At 51.1% G+C, this 15,870-nt stretch overlaps 2 protein-coding genes across 6 annotated transcripts in view; both read left to right on the top strand.

The window, feature by feature from the left end:
- Positions 1-15,112, top strand: part of TUB (TUB bipartite transcription factor) — an 87,637-nt gene extending 72,525 nt beyond the window's left edge. For all 3 annotated transcript variants that reach the window (XM_050756192.1, XM_050756191.1, XM_050756193.1), the window contains 9 exons: positions 3,226-3,369; positions 4,668-4,835; positions 5,844-5,965; positions 6,425-6,622; positions 6,913-7,025; positions 7,954-8,071; positions 9,696-9,794; positions 10,020-10,191; positions 10,679-15,112. In XM_050756192.1, coding sequence (XP_050612149.1) covers positions 3,226-3,369; positions 4,668-4,835; positions 5,844-5,965; positions 6,425-6,622; positions 6,913-7,025; positions 7,954-8,071; positions 9,696-9,794; positions 10,020-10,191; positions 10,679-10,812 — 1,268 coding nt within the window. In that variant the 3' untranslated portion in view covers positions 10,813-15,112. The remainder of the gene's footprint in view (positions 1-3,225; positions 3,370-4,667; positions 4,836-5,843; positions 5,966-6,424; positions 6,623-6,912; positions 7,026-7,953; positions 8,072-9,695; positions 9,795-10,019; positions 10,192-10,678) is intronic.
- The window catches only part of RPL27A (ribosomal protein L27a), a 1,008,958-nt gene that overhangs the window by 404,335 nt on the left and 588,753 nt on the right, over positions 1-15,870 (top strand). The window lies entirely within an intron of this gene.

Genomic DNA, 15,870 nt, shown 5'->3' with positions numbered 1-15,870 from the left:
CAGATGGGAGAAATTCTCTGCAGCTCATCCTGGAGAGAGAATGGCTTCAGCATATCTCTGCTCTCAGGACCCTCCTTCCTGCTTGGGTTAGGTTAAGAGTAGGCTAGGCCAGACTGAGGGTTGGGCTCTCTGAGCTTAAAAGGAGGACTCAGACTCAGTCTCCACTGCCCCCTGCTGGTACTACTAATCCAGGCCGCGACTTCACCAAATAGTAATTCTAAGAAGGTTGCAGGCATCTGGCTTTTTGCGTTTAGGAAGAACCTTAGCAGTCGTGGTGCTCCCCTCCTTCGGTGGCTTCTTTATGACCTGGAGCCTCCAGATACATCGAATTACTGGTAGTTGCCTCACCTCAGGGCTTTTTCATCTAACTGCTGGCCCCATACCCTGCCTCGCAGTGTTCCAGGTTCTTCTCTGGGTGCCACTGACCCATAGCTCCCTGAGCCCTTTGCACGTTGGAGGGCAGCAGTTGAGTCTCATTTGCCTGGTGCCCATTTTGTGGCTGGGCACATCATACAGGCTCGGTCCTCTCTGTGCACGTGTATCCTCCGAGGAAGCCCACTCTGTTTCTTCTAATAAAGGCTGGCTGTGCATCTGCCGGTGGCTAAGTACAGTGCTAGAGGCTTTACCTGCATTATCTCATTTCATCCTCACAGGAACGTATTATCCACACATAATCAGTAAGGACGTGAGCTCTGAGGGGCTCAGTGACCTGCTCATAGTACTCTGCTAGTGAGCAGCAGGGCTAGACTCTGAACCCAGACCTAACAGACGCCAAATGGTCTCTCCTCCATATTGTGTTGCCTCCCTGATGAAAAGCGCCTTCATGCTAATTCCCGTGTGTGTGTCAGTTCAGCACCCTGACCATACCTGGTATGTCTGTACTCTACTTGAGAGGCCTTCAGAAAAGGGGAACAGGGACCTCAGCCCAGCTGTCTCAGAGGCAGCCCCAGCTGGTCCTCACAGAGCTGGCCCCAGCCCCACCCTTTGCTGGCAGCCACCTCCTCCACTTCCTTTGTGAATGCCATCTCAAGGGTGGTAGTGGTACCCTGCCAGGAAGGCGGCCACTGTTCTGGGTCACATGGCACGTGGCCTGTGGCTGTGTGGCATCACAGCCCCAGCTCTGCCAAGCCTGGCAGCTGGGTGAGGCTGCATATAGAATGGGGGCCTGCACCCAGGATTGTGGGCCCTGCCAATTTGTGCCAGAGGCCAGCATCATGAGAGGTCATTGATGTGCAGTCATTTTGGCAAGTATTTCTTGTCAGCTGTGTTCCAGATGATGCCAGGTCATCAGAAAGACTGTGGTACAAGTAGCACCTCTGGCATAAGTGCAGGACTGAAGTCAAAAGACAGTTTCTGTGCCAGGTGGCTCACGCCTGTAATCCCAACACTTTGGGAGGCCAAGGCAGGAGGATCACTTAAGGGCAGAAGTTCAGGACCAGCCTGGGTAACATAGTGAGACCCCATCTTTAAAAAAAAAATTAGCAGGGTGTGGTGGCATGCGCCTGTATTCCCAGCTACGTAGGAGGATCACTAGAGCCCAGGAGTTCGAGACTGCAGTAAGCTATGATCGTGCCACTGCAATCCAGCAAGAAAAAAAAGAGAAAAAGATAGTTTCTGGTTGTGCCACTACCAGTTACCTGCTTGCTTGTGACTGGGACACGCCATTTACCCTCCCTGGATCTGTTTCCTCCCTTATAAAATGGGGAGCGTTCTCTGTCTTAGGGCTTTGGTACTCGAAGGAGCCATGGTGTGTTCCAAAGTCCAAAATCAGCTGATTGCTATTCCCTGCTGACATGCCAGACTGGGCTGGGCCTCCACCTTTTTCACAGAGGACATGTGAACATGTGACATTTGACTTCTGGGAGGTGCCTACTGCTTCTCTGGGGGCCCAGTCTTTGTCCAGGTCCAAATGGTGGACAAAGCTCTTGGGAGGCTGCTGCACATGTGGGTGGCCTACCTGGGAACTGGTGTTTCGAAGGCCACTCCCACCCACCTACAGCATTAGCTGCCTCCCTCTCTGCCCTCTGCTGGCTACAGGCGTCAAATACAGGGGATCATTCCAAGAGGAAAAGGAGGGAGTTTGATATACATCAGAGCTCACAGTTCATCCTGGGTTTTGACCTGCTGGGTATACTCATTCATGTTACACATTCATTCATTTCTTAAATATTTATTGAGGTTTGTGTCAGGTTCTGGATTAGAGGCTGTAGGTCCCGACTGAGCACAAATGGGTGTGGTCCCTGCTTTCATGGACCTTACAGTCTAGGTGGAGAGACAATGTTAAACAGACCGCCATGGGTGTGCTTTGTGGAAGGAAGCCAAATTCTGTGAATAGATGACAACACCTGCGCTGACTAGGGAGGCAGGCACAGCTTCCCTCGGGAGGTGACATCCAAGCTGAAATCTGCAGGATGAATGGGAGCTGATCACTGAGCGGGGTGAGGGGGAAGGCAGTGCAGGCAGCAGGAGCAAGGGCCCTGTGGCAAAAGGGAGTGCAGTGCATGTGAGGCACCAGACCAGCCTGGTGTGGCTGCAACTCTTGGTGCCCCAGAGGTGGGGAGTATGTGTTTAGACCTAGGGGAAGGGAGAGAATGTCGGTCTTCATCTTAAGAGCAATCAGAAACCATTCAAGGATTTTGAGCAGATTGGGATTCTACAGTATGCAGAATTTGGAGGCCACCAGCCGGAACCCTTCTGAGACCTCACTGTTGGTGCTTGTAGCTTCTTGTATCCCAGAGTTGTTCTGAGCACTCCTATACCCCAGCCCCCATGGGCTCATCCCTGCAGAGCCCCCTCATAGGCTCCCTGGAGTGCTTGCCCTGGTTGTGGTCTCTTCCAGAAGATGCAGCCTTTGTTCCTCCTTCACCATCTTCAGAGGCCGTATCTTCTTGGACATTCTCCCTGCCTCTGTTCAGGCTCAGTACGGTTTGGTGGCCCAGAACTTTGAGTGCTTAGTTTGTTGGCTGATCACAGGTGTTGGTCTGGGTGTTGACTTGATCACACTGGGCTGGGGGTGCTGCCTCCTTCCAGCTGGGCCTGCCCTGGAATCTTTGCCTAGTAGAGGTGAGTGGGCCTGATTCTGTGGGCTGTGGAAGTGGTACAGGGGCCCTGGTGGGACTCAGGGTGTGGTTGAAAATGCTGTGCTGGGGACTGTGTTCAGGTGGGAGCTCCGGTCTCACCCAGTGCCTGTTTCTCTTTCTCCGTCTGGGGATGTTTCCTGAGCAGTTCAAGAGGCCGACTCACTCGCCAGTCTGCAGCTGGGAGCCACACGCCCAACAGCACCAGCTTCAGCCAAGAGAACCAAGGCAGCAGCCACAGCAGGGGGCCAGGGTGGCGCTGCTAGGAAGGAGAAGAAGGGAAAGCACAAAGGTCAGCTTGCATTCTCTACAGCCCTCCCCAGCAGGCCTGGACTCCACTGTAGGGCTGGGGAAGGTTTGCCCTCCTGACTTGGAGGGGAGGGATAGGATGAACAGCCTCAGGGAAGACACAGACTGCCACTCGGGGCACCCCCACCAGGTGGCTCACAGGCCTCACCTAGCTTGGGAGGTGCCCGGGCTGCCTCTGGGGGTGGGCATGCCCACCACACCGCCAGGAAGTGAAGTCCTACTCAGCTGTGGCCCAGAACTACCATCCCCCACCTCAGCTACCTTGGCCTGAGCACCCTTTATCACGACCCCTCAAGGAGGATCTCACCCAGCCTGGACTAGGACACTCACTGCAGTGGGTGCTGCTTCCCAGGCAGCTTGCCCCATCCTTGTGCAGCCCTCGCTGTCAGCTCTTCATATAATGTGGACTTCCCTTGACTGTAGTCCAGGTTCCATCCTCTGGACCACAGACCAGCCTGTTCCCTCTGCTCCTCTTTCTCCAGAAAAGACCCCTAAAGATTAAGGACAGTGATGGTGGCACCTGCCCTAGGTCCTGTCTCTTGGCTACACACCCCATTTCCTCAACTTTTGTTCATGGACAGTGGTTTCCAGGCCACCGCATCTTGGTTGGACAGTGATGTGTCAGGGGCCATGGGCTTCTGGAGCTGACCAAGCACTCTGGGCATAGCTCAGCAGGCGGGCAGGGTGGTTGCCACCTGTATGGGTCAGGCCTTGCTTCTGTTACTGAAGCTCTGTGGTTAAGAGGTAGGAAGGCTGACGTGGGATGGGAGGTGCTCCACTTGGGAAGGCAAGTGTATGCCAATTGCAGTCTTTTTCAAGGGGCCCATGCTTCTAATGATGTATGTGAGTTACTGCATGTGTGTATGTGTGTATATTTGTGAAAGAAAACACCAGCATTGATCACTTGTAGCTGGCCGTGTCCATGAGTGATTACTGGCCTTGGCTGTGGTCTGGATCAATCCTTGTTCTCCATCTTGTTTTTTCCACTGTGCAGTTGGTTTTGTAGATGGCTGCCATCTGCTTTAAGGATGCGAGGTATTGTAAACCAACCCTCGGCAATTAACTTGGGGGAAGAGCAGAAGAAATGAAGCCCACATCCCTTAGTAGCTTACCAGTTGTTAACAGGTTGCCTCAATCATTAGTTTTATAAAAATCAGTCTTGTAAATAAAGTTTTGCAGAGGGTCTCCCCACTCTTCCCTCATCCCCTTCACGGACGTCTGAGAATCCAGGCCCTCCTCTCCTCCTCCTGGATGTAACTCAGGAGTGTCCGTGGCCTGCAGGCACCAGCGGGCCAGCAACACTGGCAGAAGACAAGTCTGAGGCCCAAGGCCCAGTGCAGATCCTGACTGTGGGCCAGTCAGACCACGCCCAGGACGCAGGGGAGACGGCAGCTGGTGGGGGCGAACGGCCCAGTGGGCAGGATCTCCGTGCCACGATGCAGAGGAAGGGTGAGCCCCACGGGGGCCCAGTGATACCCCCCAAAACTTAGTCCCAGGTTCTCAGATGTTCCTTTCTCCAGGAGCATGGCCTTCCTGTGTCCAAGCCCCTCCCTGGCCATGATGGGTGGGGGTGGGGCACACTTTGGAGACATATGAGAACCTCTTAGGCAGGGCACCTGATAACGCCCCAGTGAGGCGCAGCTTTGGGGCAGATTTCGTTTTCCTTTTGCTCCTTAGATAAAGCTCCTTTTGCAAGAAGTTTCCTATATGTCTGCTAAGCTAGTGGGAGCAGGGCCAGGATACCAAGAGGTGGGGTAGATCCTCCCTGGAAACCTTCTGTTCGGTTTTCCCATCACAAGCCGTGCCCTAGGGAGCCCCTGGTGCAGGGTGGCAGAGGGAAGAAGTCTGGCAGCACCACACACATTGTGAGGAATCTAATCAAGGATGGCTTCCTGTACAAAGGACTTGGAGACAACTTGGGGATGGGGATGGCATTCCCGGGGAATGGCGGGCGGGAGGACAGCTAAGATAGAAGCTCAGAGCAAAGATGAGGGGTTAGTGGGTCCCCTCCACATTGGGCTAAGGAGCTGAGGCCTGTGCCCTGGCGGATTCCGTGGCCTATGCCAGCCAAGGCCGCTAATAGGCCTGAGGTCAGAAATGGAGGTTCCCAGTTCAAGGTGAGCTCAGTGCAGGCCTTGATACACAAGAGGCAGTGGCAGGGTGGCTGCTAGGAAGCGGGGTAATGTAGGGACTGAGCTGAAACTGGGTGGTGGGGACATATCCTGAGGATTGTGGCCAGCCCCGGCTCATGTGTGCACCTGAGAGAATGTCCTTGTATATCTGGACATGTGTGGGAATGTATGTGTGAATGTGTCTGTACGTGTACATATGGCTAAGAGTATGTGCATAAGTGTGGGTATAGGTGAGTCAGTGTCTGAACGTATGTGACCATTGTGTATTTCAGGGGCAGGGTAGACTTCTCCTTGTTCATCCCTTCTTATTCTCTCCTTGGCCCAGGCATTTCCAGCAGCATGAGCTTTGAAGAGGATGAGGAGGATGAGGAGGAGAACAGCTCCAGCTCCTCCCAGCTAAATAGTAACACCCGCCCCAGCTCTGCTACTAGCAGGAAGTCCGTCAGGGTGAGTGAGTGAGTCTGCATCCACAGCAGTTTTTGAAGGACTGCTCATCAGAATTAGAGGTGGAGCGCGTGTGAAGAGATGATGGGGAGCTAGCTTTCTTGGGGTTGGGGCTGGACTCATACACCTTTTAGGAGCTTCTCTGCTGGCCTCTTACGTCCCTCCACCTTGCCTCCTAACCTCTTCAGCTAGGCCAGCAGGGTGATGTGTAGGGGGAGCTGCAGTTGGACAGGATGACCTCTGAGGACCTCCCATATCTCCCATCTCCACCTCTAGGAACTGTTGAGAAGAGGGCAGGGCTGGGAAGATAGCTCCTGACCCCAGGCCCAGGCTGGCCAGGCCCCCATCCCAGGATCCTTCCCTCTCTCCCACCGCCACATTAGGAGGCAGATTTGGATCCCAGATCACCAATTTGGGCTGCTTAGGGTCCTTGGGACTCAGGCGCCTGTTCTGTCCCCATAGGAGGCAGCCTCAGCCCCTAGCCCAACAGCTCCAGAGCAACCAGTGGATGTCGAGGTCCAGGATCTTGAGGAGTTTGCACTGAGGCCAGCCCCCCAGGGTATCACCATCAAATGCCGCATCACTCGGGACAAGAAAGGGATGGACCGGGGCATGTACCCCACTTACTTTCTGCACATGGACCGTGAGGACGGGAAGAAGGTAGGGTTGGTCTGGGCATGTTATCATCTAGGCTTTTCAGCCCTTTGAAGTCCTAGGGGCTGAAATGTGACTGGAAATCTCATATCTACCACTGACCTCTCAGTTCCTCAAAGAAACTGCCTTCGTGTCTGGTCAGTGCATATCTTTGTGTTTTCCAGTGCATTTGTGTGTGTGCACATATGTGCGTTTGGGAGCTGAAGCAAGGGAGAGACAGTCTGTGTGAGTGGATCTCATGACTGTGTGCAGACCAGAGGCTGAGTCTGGAATATGACCTCGTTCCACTCCCCAAGGTGTTCCTCCTGGCGGGAAGGAAGAGAAAGAAGAGTAAAACTTCCAATTACCTCATCTCTGTGGACCCAACAGACTTGTCTCGAGGAGGGGACAGCTACATCGGGAAACTGCGGTACTAGCATTCCCCCAGGAAGCAGGCGGGAGTGGGAGGGAGGGGCAGGGGCAGGCTCTCTCTAGAGGGCCTGAATCTCCCTGAAGGAGATCTAGGCCAGGGATGGATACTCTCCCAGGATCCTCTCTGATCATCACATCCAACTGGAGGCCTATGTCTATGCCAGCCTAGAGCCAGACTTGGAGATGGGCCTCACATACCCGACCCCAAGCTGTTCCCAGGAGGTGGGTGCAGGTCCACTGAGAGTGATGGATCCAACCCCAGGATGTCACTGATAATGCAGGCCACTATGGAAGAGCTGCCTTGGCTCCATAGTCAATGCCAAGGGACAGGGCTAAGAGTAAGCTCTTGAGGGAAGAGACACACAGCAGTCTTGGGGGTGGGAAGCAGTGGGGAAGGGGCAGGAAGGCTCTGAGCCTAGGCCTCCAAGTGGGGGTGGTGGGGAGGTAGGGTTTGCTGAGGAACAGAGTACCAGATTTGGGGAGCATAAATGAACATGAGAGGTCAGGAGCTAAAGCTGGAGATGGGGCTGGACTGAGACTTAGGCTGGCTGTGACAGGGGAGGTCTCCTCTCTCCATGGGTGCTAAGCCTCTTCCACTGTCTTATCAGATGCCATTCTGTTTGCTCACCTCCCGTGAGAAGAACTCCCATGTTCCCCCAGATAAATCTTCTGAAGAATCCTGATTTACCTCCCCGAATTGCTCTCACCGAACTGAAATGCACTTTGAGTCAACTCAGAGCAAGTTCAGGCCTTCTGCCCACGAAGTGTCTTCAAAGACGTGGATTCAGTGAGCAGTGTGCCTCCCTGGGCCTGCTGCTGGCCCAGTCCAGAATGTTTTGCAGGCTCCTCATAGAACAGACGATGAGCTGTTCTCTGCTCTGGGGCAGAGGGTGCAAGACTGTATACCGATTGTGCCTTTATTTCAGGTCCAACTTGATGGGCACCAAGTTCACTGTTTATGACAATGGAGTCAACCCTCAGAAGGCCTCATCCTCCACTTTGGAAAGTGGAACCTTACGTCAGGAGCTGGCAGCTGTGTGCTATGTGAGTCCTAGGTTCGGGGGTCTCTGATTTCCAAGGTAGATATGAAACCCAAGATTTGTTGCCTGATCTAGGGCCTATCCCATCCATCTTAGTGGGCAGACAAGGCTGTGTGGAGAAGGGCTGTCCTCTGTGGAGTGATCCTGGCCTAGGACAGGGGCTGTCTCCTCCTGACTTCAGAGCTCACACCACAGCCGGCCATCTACTTGGGGAGCTCAGAAAACCAGGCCTGGCTCTCTGCAGTCCAGGCCAGGAGTCTCTTAGACAGAAGGAGACGGTAGGCCTGGGTTCTTGTCTGTGCATTTCCCAGATCATCCCTCTGGCATGCCAGGTTCTACATGGATTACAGGGCTCTTTGTCATCTCACTGAATGTTCAACCTAAGAGGTAGATCCTATTTTCTTTATAGATGAGGAAACTGAAGCTCAGCTGCAGCAATGTCACACAGCTCAAAAATGACCAAACTGGTCTATAAATATAGGGGATTACTCTACCTCTTTGAACCTGTTTCTTCATTTTAAAAATGAGGGGTAGGTATCCCATCAGCCTGGGCATAGGCACTTCTTGGAGGCCAGAAGTAATCCACAGCTACTTTGTATGATCCTTTGGTGCCACCTGCTGACCAGTTTTGGGGAGGCAGCCTGAGTCTTCAAGTTCTTACTGAGCTCTAACTAACTATGCATACTGTTTGAGGCACTAAGGATATGGTAATGAACAGCCATAAATGTATACCTTTATGGGACTTAAAGCCCTAGTAGGGAAGACAAGCTATGAAACAGATCTATCAGTGAAGTAAGTATGTTCTTTAAAAACGCTAAGAAGAAAAAGTAGGGGAGGAGGGATAGCAAATATCAAGGTATGTGTGAGATTTTCAGAATGGCAGGGAGGGCCTCACTGAGGTAGCTCTTGAGTAAAGACCAGAAGGAAGTGAAAAACAGCAGTGTACATGTCTAGGGGACACAGTGAGGGCAAAAGTCCTGAATGCCTGGTATGAAGAAGGAATGGAGTAGACGCCAGGGAGTAAATGGTGAGGCGAGTAAGGTCATGGGGCCACGTGCAGGTAAAGTCACATCTCCAGCTTTTACTCGGAGTGAGCTGGGGAGCCACTGGAGGGTTTTGAGCAGAGGAGAAAGATCATTTAACTTAACGTGCCTGAGCACTGGCTGGTGTGTTGAGAACAGATGGTGGGAAGGAGGAATAGGAGGGCCAAGAACAGAAACCAGGAGTCTAGGTAAAGGCTGTTACAGTGATCTTGGTGAGAGAAGCTAGTGGTGAAAAGTGGTGGAGTTCTGGGTATAATTGGAAGGTGGAGCTGATAGAAACTCCTGATGGATTAGAAGTAGGATGTGGAATGGAGGACTTTGAGTGTGACCAAGTAGTTTGCCGCAGTGAATGGAAGAATTGCATTGCCGTGAGCGGAAGCAAGGATGACGCATAAGAGGAGCTAGTTCTGGCAGAGTAGAGATGCAGGAGCTCAGTTCTGGCCGTGTTAGGTTTAGAGAGATGTGTGTTAGACTTTGGAGTGGAGATGGTGGGAACTAGCTCTTCATTTTTATTCCCGTCCCCCCCACCTTCTCCAGTAGGTAAATAGATGCCTCAGGTGGCCAGTGTTGCATTCTCTTTCCCAGGAGACAAACGTCTTAGGCTTCAAGGGGCCTCGGAAGATGAGCGTGATTGTTCCAGGCATGAACATGGTTCACGAGAGAGTCTCCATCCGCCCCCGCAACGTGAGCCTCTACCCTTCACTCCCCTCTTTCCCCATGATCCTAGTCTCTGCATGAGCTTCTAAGGGCAGAACTCCAGCTGATGTGTATATGTGGAGGGGATATCATATGAGAAAGCCCTGTAGGTCTAGGGAAATCTAAGGACCCCCATTCCTGGGATAGATCCCTCTTTGGGGTGGTCATGGTGCCAAAGGCCTGGGCCTGGCTCAGGTGAGGCTGCCCTCCCAGGAGCATGAGACACTGCTAGCACGCTGGCAGAATAAGAACACGGAGAGTATCATCGAGCTGCAAAACAAGACACCTGTCTGGAATGATGACACACAGTCCTATGTACTCAACTTCCATGGGCGCGTCACACAGGCCTCTGTGAAGAACTTCCAGATCATCCATGGCAATGACCGTGAGTGTTTCTGTCCCTACTCATTATAGTCCGTAGGATACCCAAGGCCCTTAGCATAGGGTTCAGCCCACCTACCACTGCCTACACTGGCTAGAGTTTAAGAATGTGAGCTATACAGCTTAGGTTAGATGTATGGAACTTTCTAACCCTAATGACTAGGAGGTCCTGGAAGAACCGTCTTTGCAGCCCTGGTCCTAGATTCTGTGTATTCAGCAGAGTCTCAGGCATGGGAACACCCCTTAAAAGGACTTTTCCTCTTCTCTGTCCCCTGGTGTTCACATGCATCTTACTTTCTTCTTTGCCATCTGCTACCTCTTTGCTGCCACTTCTCCCAATTGGCCTTTGTTTTACTTCCTTTGTGATTCCCCTGGCATCTCCGCTTCTCACTTTTTCTTCCCTCATGTGGTTTGGGTGTCTGTCTATCCTTCCCTGGCTCTACCATTCCTGCCCTGTCCTTTTCTCTGTCTGTGCCTGTGCTTGGCCCCAGCGGACTACATCGTGATGCAGTTTGGCCGGGTGGCAGAGGATGTGTTCACCATGGATTACAACTACCCGCTGTGTGCACTGCAGGCCTTTGCCATTGCCCTGTCCAGCTTCGACAGCAAGCTGGCGTGTGAGTAGAGGCCTCTTCGTGCCCTTTGGGGTTGCCCAGCCTGGAGCGGAGCTTGCCTGCCTGCCTGTGGAGACAGCCCTGCCTACCCTCTGTATATAGGCCTTCTGCCAGATGAAGCTTTGGCCTTCAGTGGGCTCCCTGGCCCAGCCAGCCAGGAACTGGCTCCTTTGCCTCTACTGCTGAGGCAGGGGAGTAGTGGAGAGCGGGTGGGTGGGTGTGAAGGGATGAAAATAATTCTTTCGTGCCCCGAGATCACACACTCCCACCCTTGGGGTAGTAGTGTGTCGTCGTCGTGGTTACCAAGCTGAAGAACCTCTTCAGCTGGGAAGGCCAGAAGAGGCATTAGAGGGAGAGGAAGCACAATGCAGGGCTGCTGTGGCCCAGTCATCCGCTCAGGCAAGGAGTCAGATGGCATCGGGTACTTCAGCAGGTAGGGGCACAGTGAGTGTGTGTATGTATGAAGGCCACGTCAACTTTATGTAGCACAGGGCTTGGTGGCCGAGCCTGGCCCTTAAACAACTGCAGAAAGCCCTTCAACTAAAGAAGGCCTCACCCAACCCTGAGAGAAGTTGGGAGGATGGTGGGGACAAGTAAGTGGCAGGACCCTGTCAGGATTGCAGGTGCCTGGCTCGCAGTGGCTGTGGGAATCAGCTGGTGGCTAGGGTTCTAGCGCATTTGATTTCTCCAGGTTTGCTGTGTCTCACAGAGGCAGTAGGAACCCAATTGACAGGGCTGTCTTAGTGGAGGGGCCTGCAGGACACAGGCTCAGCATGCAGAAGTGCATGAACAGGGTCCCTGGATCAGGGTTGTTCTGGGAGTTCTCTCAGCTGCCCCAGGAGCTCTCTGCTGAGCAGCCCAGCACGACCCCCAGGAAATACAGATGGGGTCCAGGTCACCAGCTGACTGCACACAGCTAGGCATGCCTGGGGATCCTGCTGCCAGAGAACCATTCTCAGGCCATGGCATGCTCCTTGAAGAATTCTCTCTCTCTCTCTTTCTCTCGCTCTCTGGACCCAACTCTCTCACTGCTGTCAGGCAATATTTTAGAACCACAAGAGATCAGTGGTGGCAGGACCCTTAGGGATCTAGTACAACCTTGTTGCTTTAGGTGAATCACAGAAAACGGGGCTTGCCCTAGGTCACCTAGCTGGTTAATGGCAGCATTAAGAACTTCAAGTTCTCTTGATTTCTTTGTTCCTATTGTCCCCCAAGAAACTAGTATCTCTGGCCTCCTGGGGCCCATTCTGCATGTCCTCCTCACTCCCCCCGATTCCAGAGACTTAGAAACAACAAAGTTGATACATAAGATTGAAACCATTCCAGTAGGAAATCAGGCAGTTTGCTGTTGAAAGTTGTCTGGCTTTTTGCATGTGAGTATGATCCAGGACTGGCCTGTGTCTGGCCCCTCTTTGAGGGCTACTCAGCAGTAGGCAGGCCGTAGTAAGGCTGCCGCACACTTTTTGGTCTAGGTGAGAGTGCATAAAGGTTCTGGGGCTGAGCCTGATAATTCCCTCCACTGCCGCTATTTCTCCTTGGATGGCACCATCCACCTGGCAGGCTTGGGAACTCTAAGCTCAAGCTCTTGCTCATTTGTCATTTACCCTGGTGGAAGCTTCTTGCCCAGATAGAGATCTGAAATCGGTGGGAAGCAAGCAGGGATTGTACCTTGCTTTAGAGTAGATATGTTTCGAAAAGCAAAATAGAAATTTTTTTAAATATAAGTTGTATTTTAAACATGTTAGGCTTTGTAGGTGAAGGACTTGTTTTGACTTAAGTAGAAGTAATATGCTCTCATTTCTTTGTAATGTAGATTTTCGTATTTTGAATGCTTAAGCAAGGCATACCTGTTCTAGCAGGATCTGCCCAGACCTCGGCCATACATCTCTGTGAGAAGCCCCTCCAAGGATTAGCTTTTGCAACATGGTCCAGTTTCTAGAGGGCACTAGAACTTTCTGTGCCAGGGCTGGCGAGTTATCATGGTGCCATCCTCCTTTCTATAGTTCCAGTTTAGCCCTTCCTTCCCTGCCTTTAAGGAGAAGAAATGTGGTGACATTTGAGATGATGGAAACTAGATCACCTCTAATGTCAGGTCAAGCTATTTCTCTGGATCTATGATTTTAAGATAAAACAGGCTGGTTCTGAGTTCTGGTAAGACAGAGACCCTGGCGGTACTGGAAAAATCAGAAGCACAAAGGAAAACTCTTGGCCTCTGCTTTCTCCTGTAGCACACAGAAGAGGGAGCTGGCTAGATCTTTTGGTGGGGTCAGGAAACATGGGCTGAGCTTTCTAGTCTGAGTGTGGAGAAGGGTAACCTCAGCCACAAAGCTCTGTCAGGCATTGAGTGACAAGCCTCAGCAGCTGAGTGCACTCCTGGTGATGCTGGTTTTCCTTGAATACTGGCCCTGGGGCTATGGACGCATGGACTCATAAAGCTGTTGGCGCCCCTGGAAACCACCTGGGTTCAGCCTCTCCCACAGTAAGAGTTCTTGCCCTTCATACCCTCTCGCTGGATAGATGGTCCTTGATTAGGCAGGGAATTAATGACAGAATGAGCAGTCCCTAATGGTATTGGGCAGCTGGGAGTTTAGGCAGCTTCTCTGTAACCGCTCCTGGGACCACACCTGAAAACTCTACACCCTCTGCCCCAGAACAATTCTGGAGAGTGGTGAAGTTCACTTTCCCAACTCTTCTCCAAGTCTAGCTTTTCTTTCCTTCTGGTTCCAAGGTGCTCTGTGTCGGTCTGTGTATGTGTGTGTCTGCGTGTCTCTGTGTATATTTGGGGAAAAGGGCAATCAGCAATCAACTGAGGTTTCTTAATTGTGATTATATTCCTGAGAATGAGTAGGAAAGGAATAAGGATGTTATAATCGCCTGTGGATTCTGTCCATTCATTTCATGCTCTTTGAACAGAAGGTATACCTGGGAAAATACCAGCTTTTTCTCTCAGGGTTCTGAGAGGACACCATCCAAGAATGTTGTTAGCTTTTCAGTTCCCACTCTGCATTGCCTGAAGAAATTGGTATGTTGCACGTATGCTTTTGGTTGAAATTGAACATATTCTAGTGAATGTGCCTTAAAAATCACGACACTAGTTCAGAGGAAGCACATAAGGTCCAGACCTATGGCGAAGACAGGTGTTGGAAGACAGGACTGTGATAGTCAGAAGCTGTAAGAGAACTTTTGGAGCCTGCAGGACATTTACCTCTTAAATAAACTTAGCATTTAGAGGTAGTTCTAAATTTAACAAGTGACAGGGTTGATTTGAAAGAAAAAGGTCCATGCTTTGCTTACAATGGAGTCTGCAGTGAGGGGAGATACTGAGATAGCCATTTCTATGGCTCTGTTATGAAAGCACAAATTCCATCTCCTAGATGGACTTCCTGGTTTTCTCCTACTGCAGTAACACTGGCCTTCCCTTCTCTAATTCCTTACCCCAGCTGCGGCATCCCTGTGTCAACCCAGGATGCCAAGTGGCCCTCAGATTACACTTCTCCAGATAGCTGAATGAGTCTGCTTTCACTGTTACTGGGACCTGAATGATCTGCAGTCAGGGCCCAGAGTTGGGACTCTATACTACCCTGGGCTCTGGTGTGTAGGCTTGTAGTAGCCACCAGTAATAAGCCAAGGGCTGGGCTCTTGTTTGAGTTTATGGCCACCTGGAATTTTCTGTCATCTCAGGATACAGTTAGGAGGGGCAGAACAGACATTATGACAGGTTTGGTTTTTAAAATTTCCAACCAAGTTTGAAAAGGCAAGTTGGTCTTATAGAAAGCACTACTGCACTGAGTAGCTATGTGATTTTGAGCAAACCATGTAATCTCTCTAGGTCCATTTTCCTAAACCACAAGATGAAGATGTTACATTGTCAAAGCTTGCTGTAGGATTCGGGGTGAATGAAAGTTACTCCTTGCTTTCATCACTACCTTTATAGCTCATTACTGTGCCTTTTTTTCTTTCCTAAGACATCACATCCCTCTCCTCTGTGCTCCTGTCCCTCCCTCCCCCTAGCAAGGTCCAGGCAAAGCTGGAGATGAGGCTGAGATCCAGATTTTCTTAGAAGGCAACTTAGAATGGCTAGGAAAGGGAAACCTGACTGCTTGGTCAGGAGGGTGCACGATCTCTTGCTGGGAACACAGCCAGTTTTCACAATGCCTAGAATGTGTGTGTCTATTTGCACAAGTTGTCTTTTCCTATTTTGGAGTGGTCAGACATTTATTTTTGTTCAAGATTATCTGGAGTTTTAGACAAACTTACAAAACTGTGCTTTTATTAAGTGACTTTTTGAATAAACTTCTTTGGTATTCTGGAGCAAATGTATTTATTTATTGGTATGTGCAATGACAAACTTGGTATTTTCCCATGTTGGCATTACGTATGTTGTAGAATTTAGTGTTTGTCTAAGTACAGACATATATCAACAAATTAAACTTGAATTGTTTCAACATTTTCGTGTACTTTTTTCATAAAAGGGGGAAAAAAGCCCTGTTTACTTCCTTTTTTCTGTACCTTTCATTCATTGTTTCCTAGGAGCCTCAGGTGGGTAAGTAGGTGGTAATAGCAAAGAGGTCATAACCTCACCAATGACATGCAGGTCAACACTGTCCTCCCTCTGGCTGTCCCTTTCAAGTTTAAGGTTCATCAGAACCACACCCAGAGACTGGAAAAATGGTGAAGTCAGAAGGTTCTTAAGTTAGAGCAGTTCTCTTCAGGGTCTGCTGTGCCACCTGAAGGGGCTGGTGGTTCCTCAGTATCCCCTGTGGGCCTGGCCTTTAGAAGAGAACAGGGCCGTAGAGATGAAAAAGGTACAAAAGACCCAACCACTTGATTTCTCTGGGCTTGCTTGGACCCTAACCCATTTAGACAGGACTTAGACATGCTTAGGAATCTTTTTTGTTGCAGGGCAGCTGTGGCAGATTTGACAGATTTGAAACCAAAAAGGAAGGGAGGCTATAGTGGTAACTAGAAGCAGACATGAAAGCTAATGGTCTGACCCAGAGAGGAGGTTATAACTAAAGGCACCCAGAGACTGCAGAGGGGCCCTGCGCCACTCCAGGCAGTCAGGGTAG

Source organism: Macaca thibetana, chromosome 14 (genome assembly GCF_024542745.1).
Source record: "Macaca thibetana thibetana isolate TM-01 chromosome 14, ASM2454274v1, whole genome shotgun sequence".
NCBI classification, from domain to species: Eukaryota; Metazoa; Chordata; class Mammalia; order Primates; family Cercopithecidae; genus Macaca; species Macaca thibetana.
This window is presented reverse-complemented; position numbering and strand designations above follow the sequence as displayed.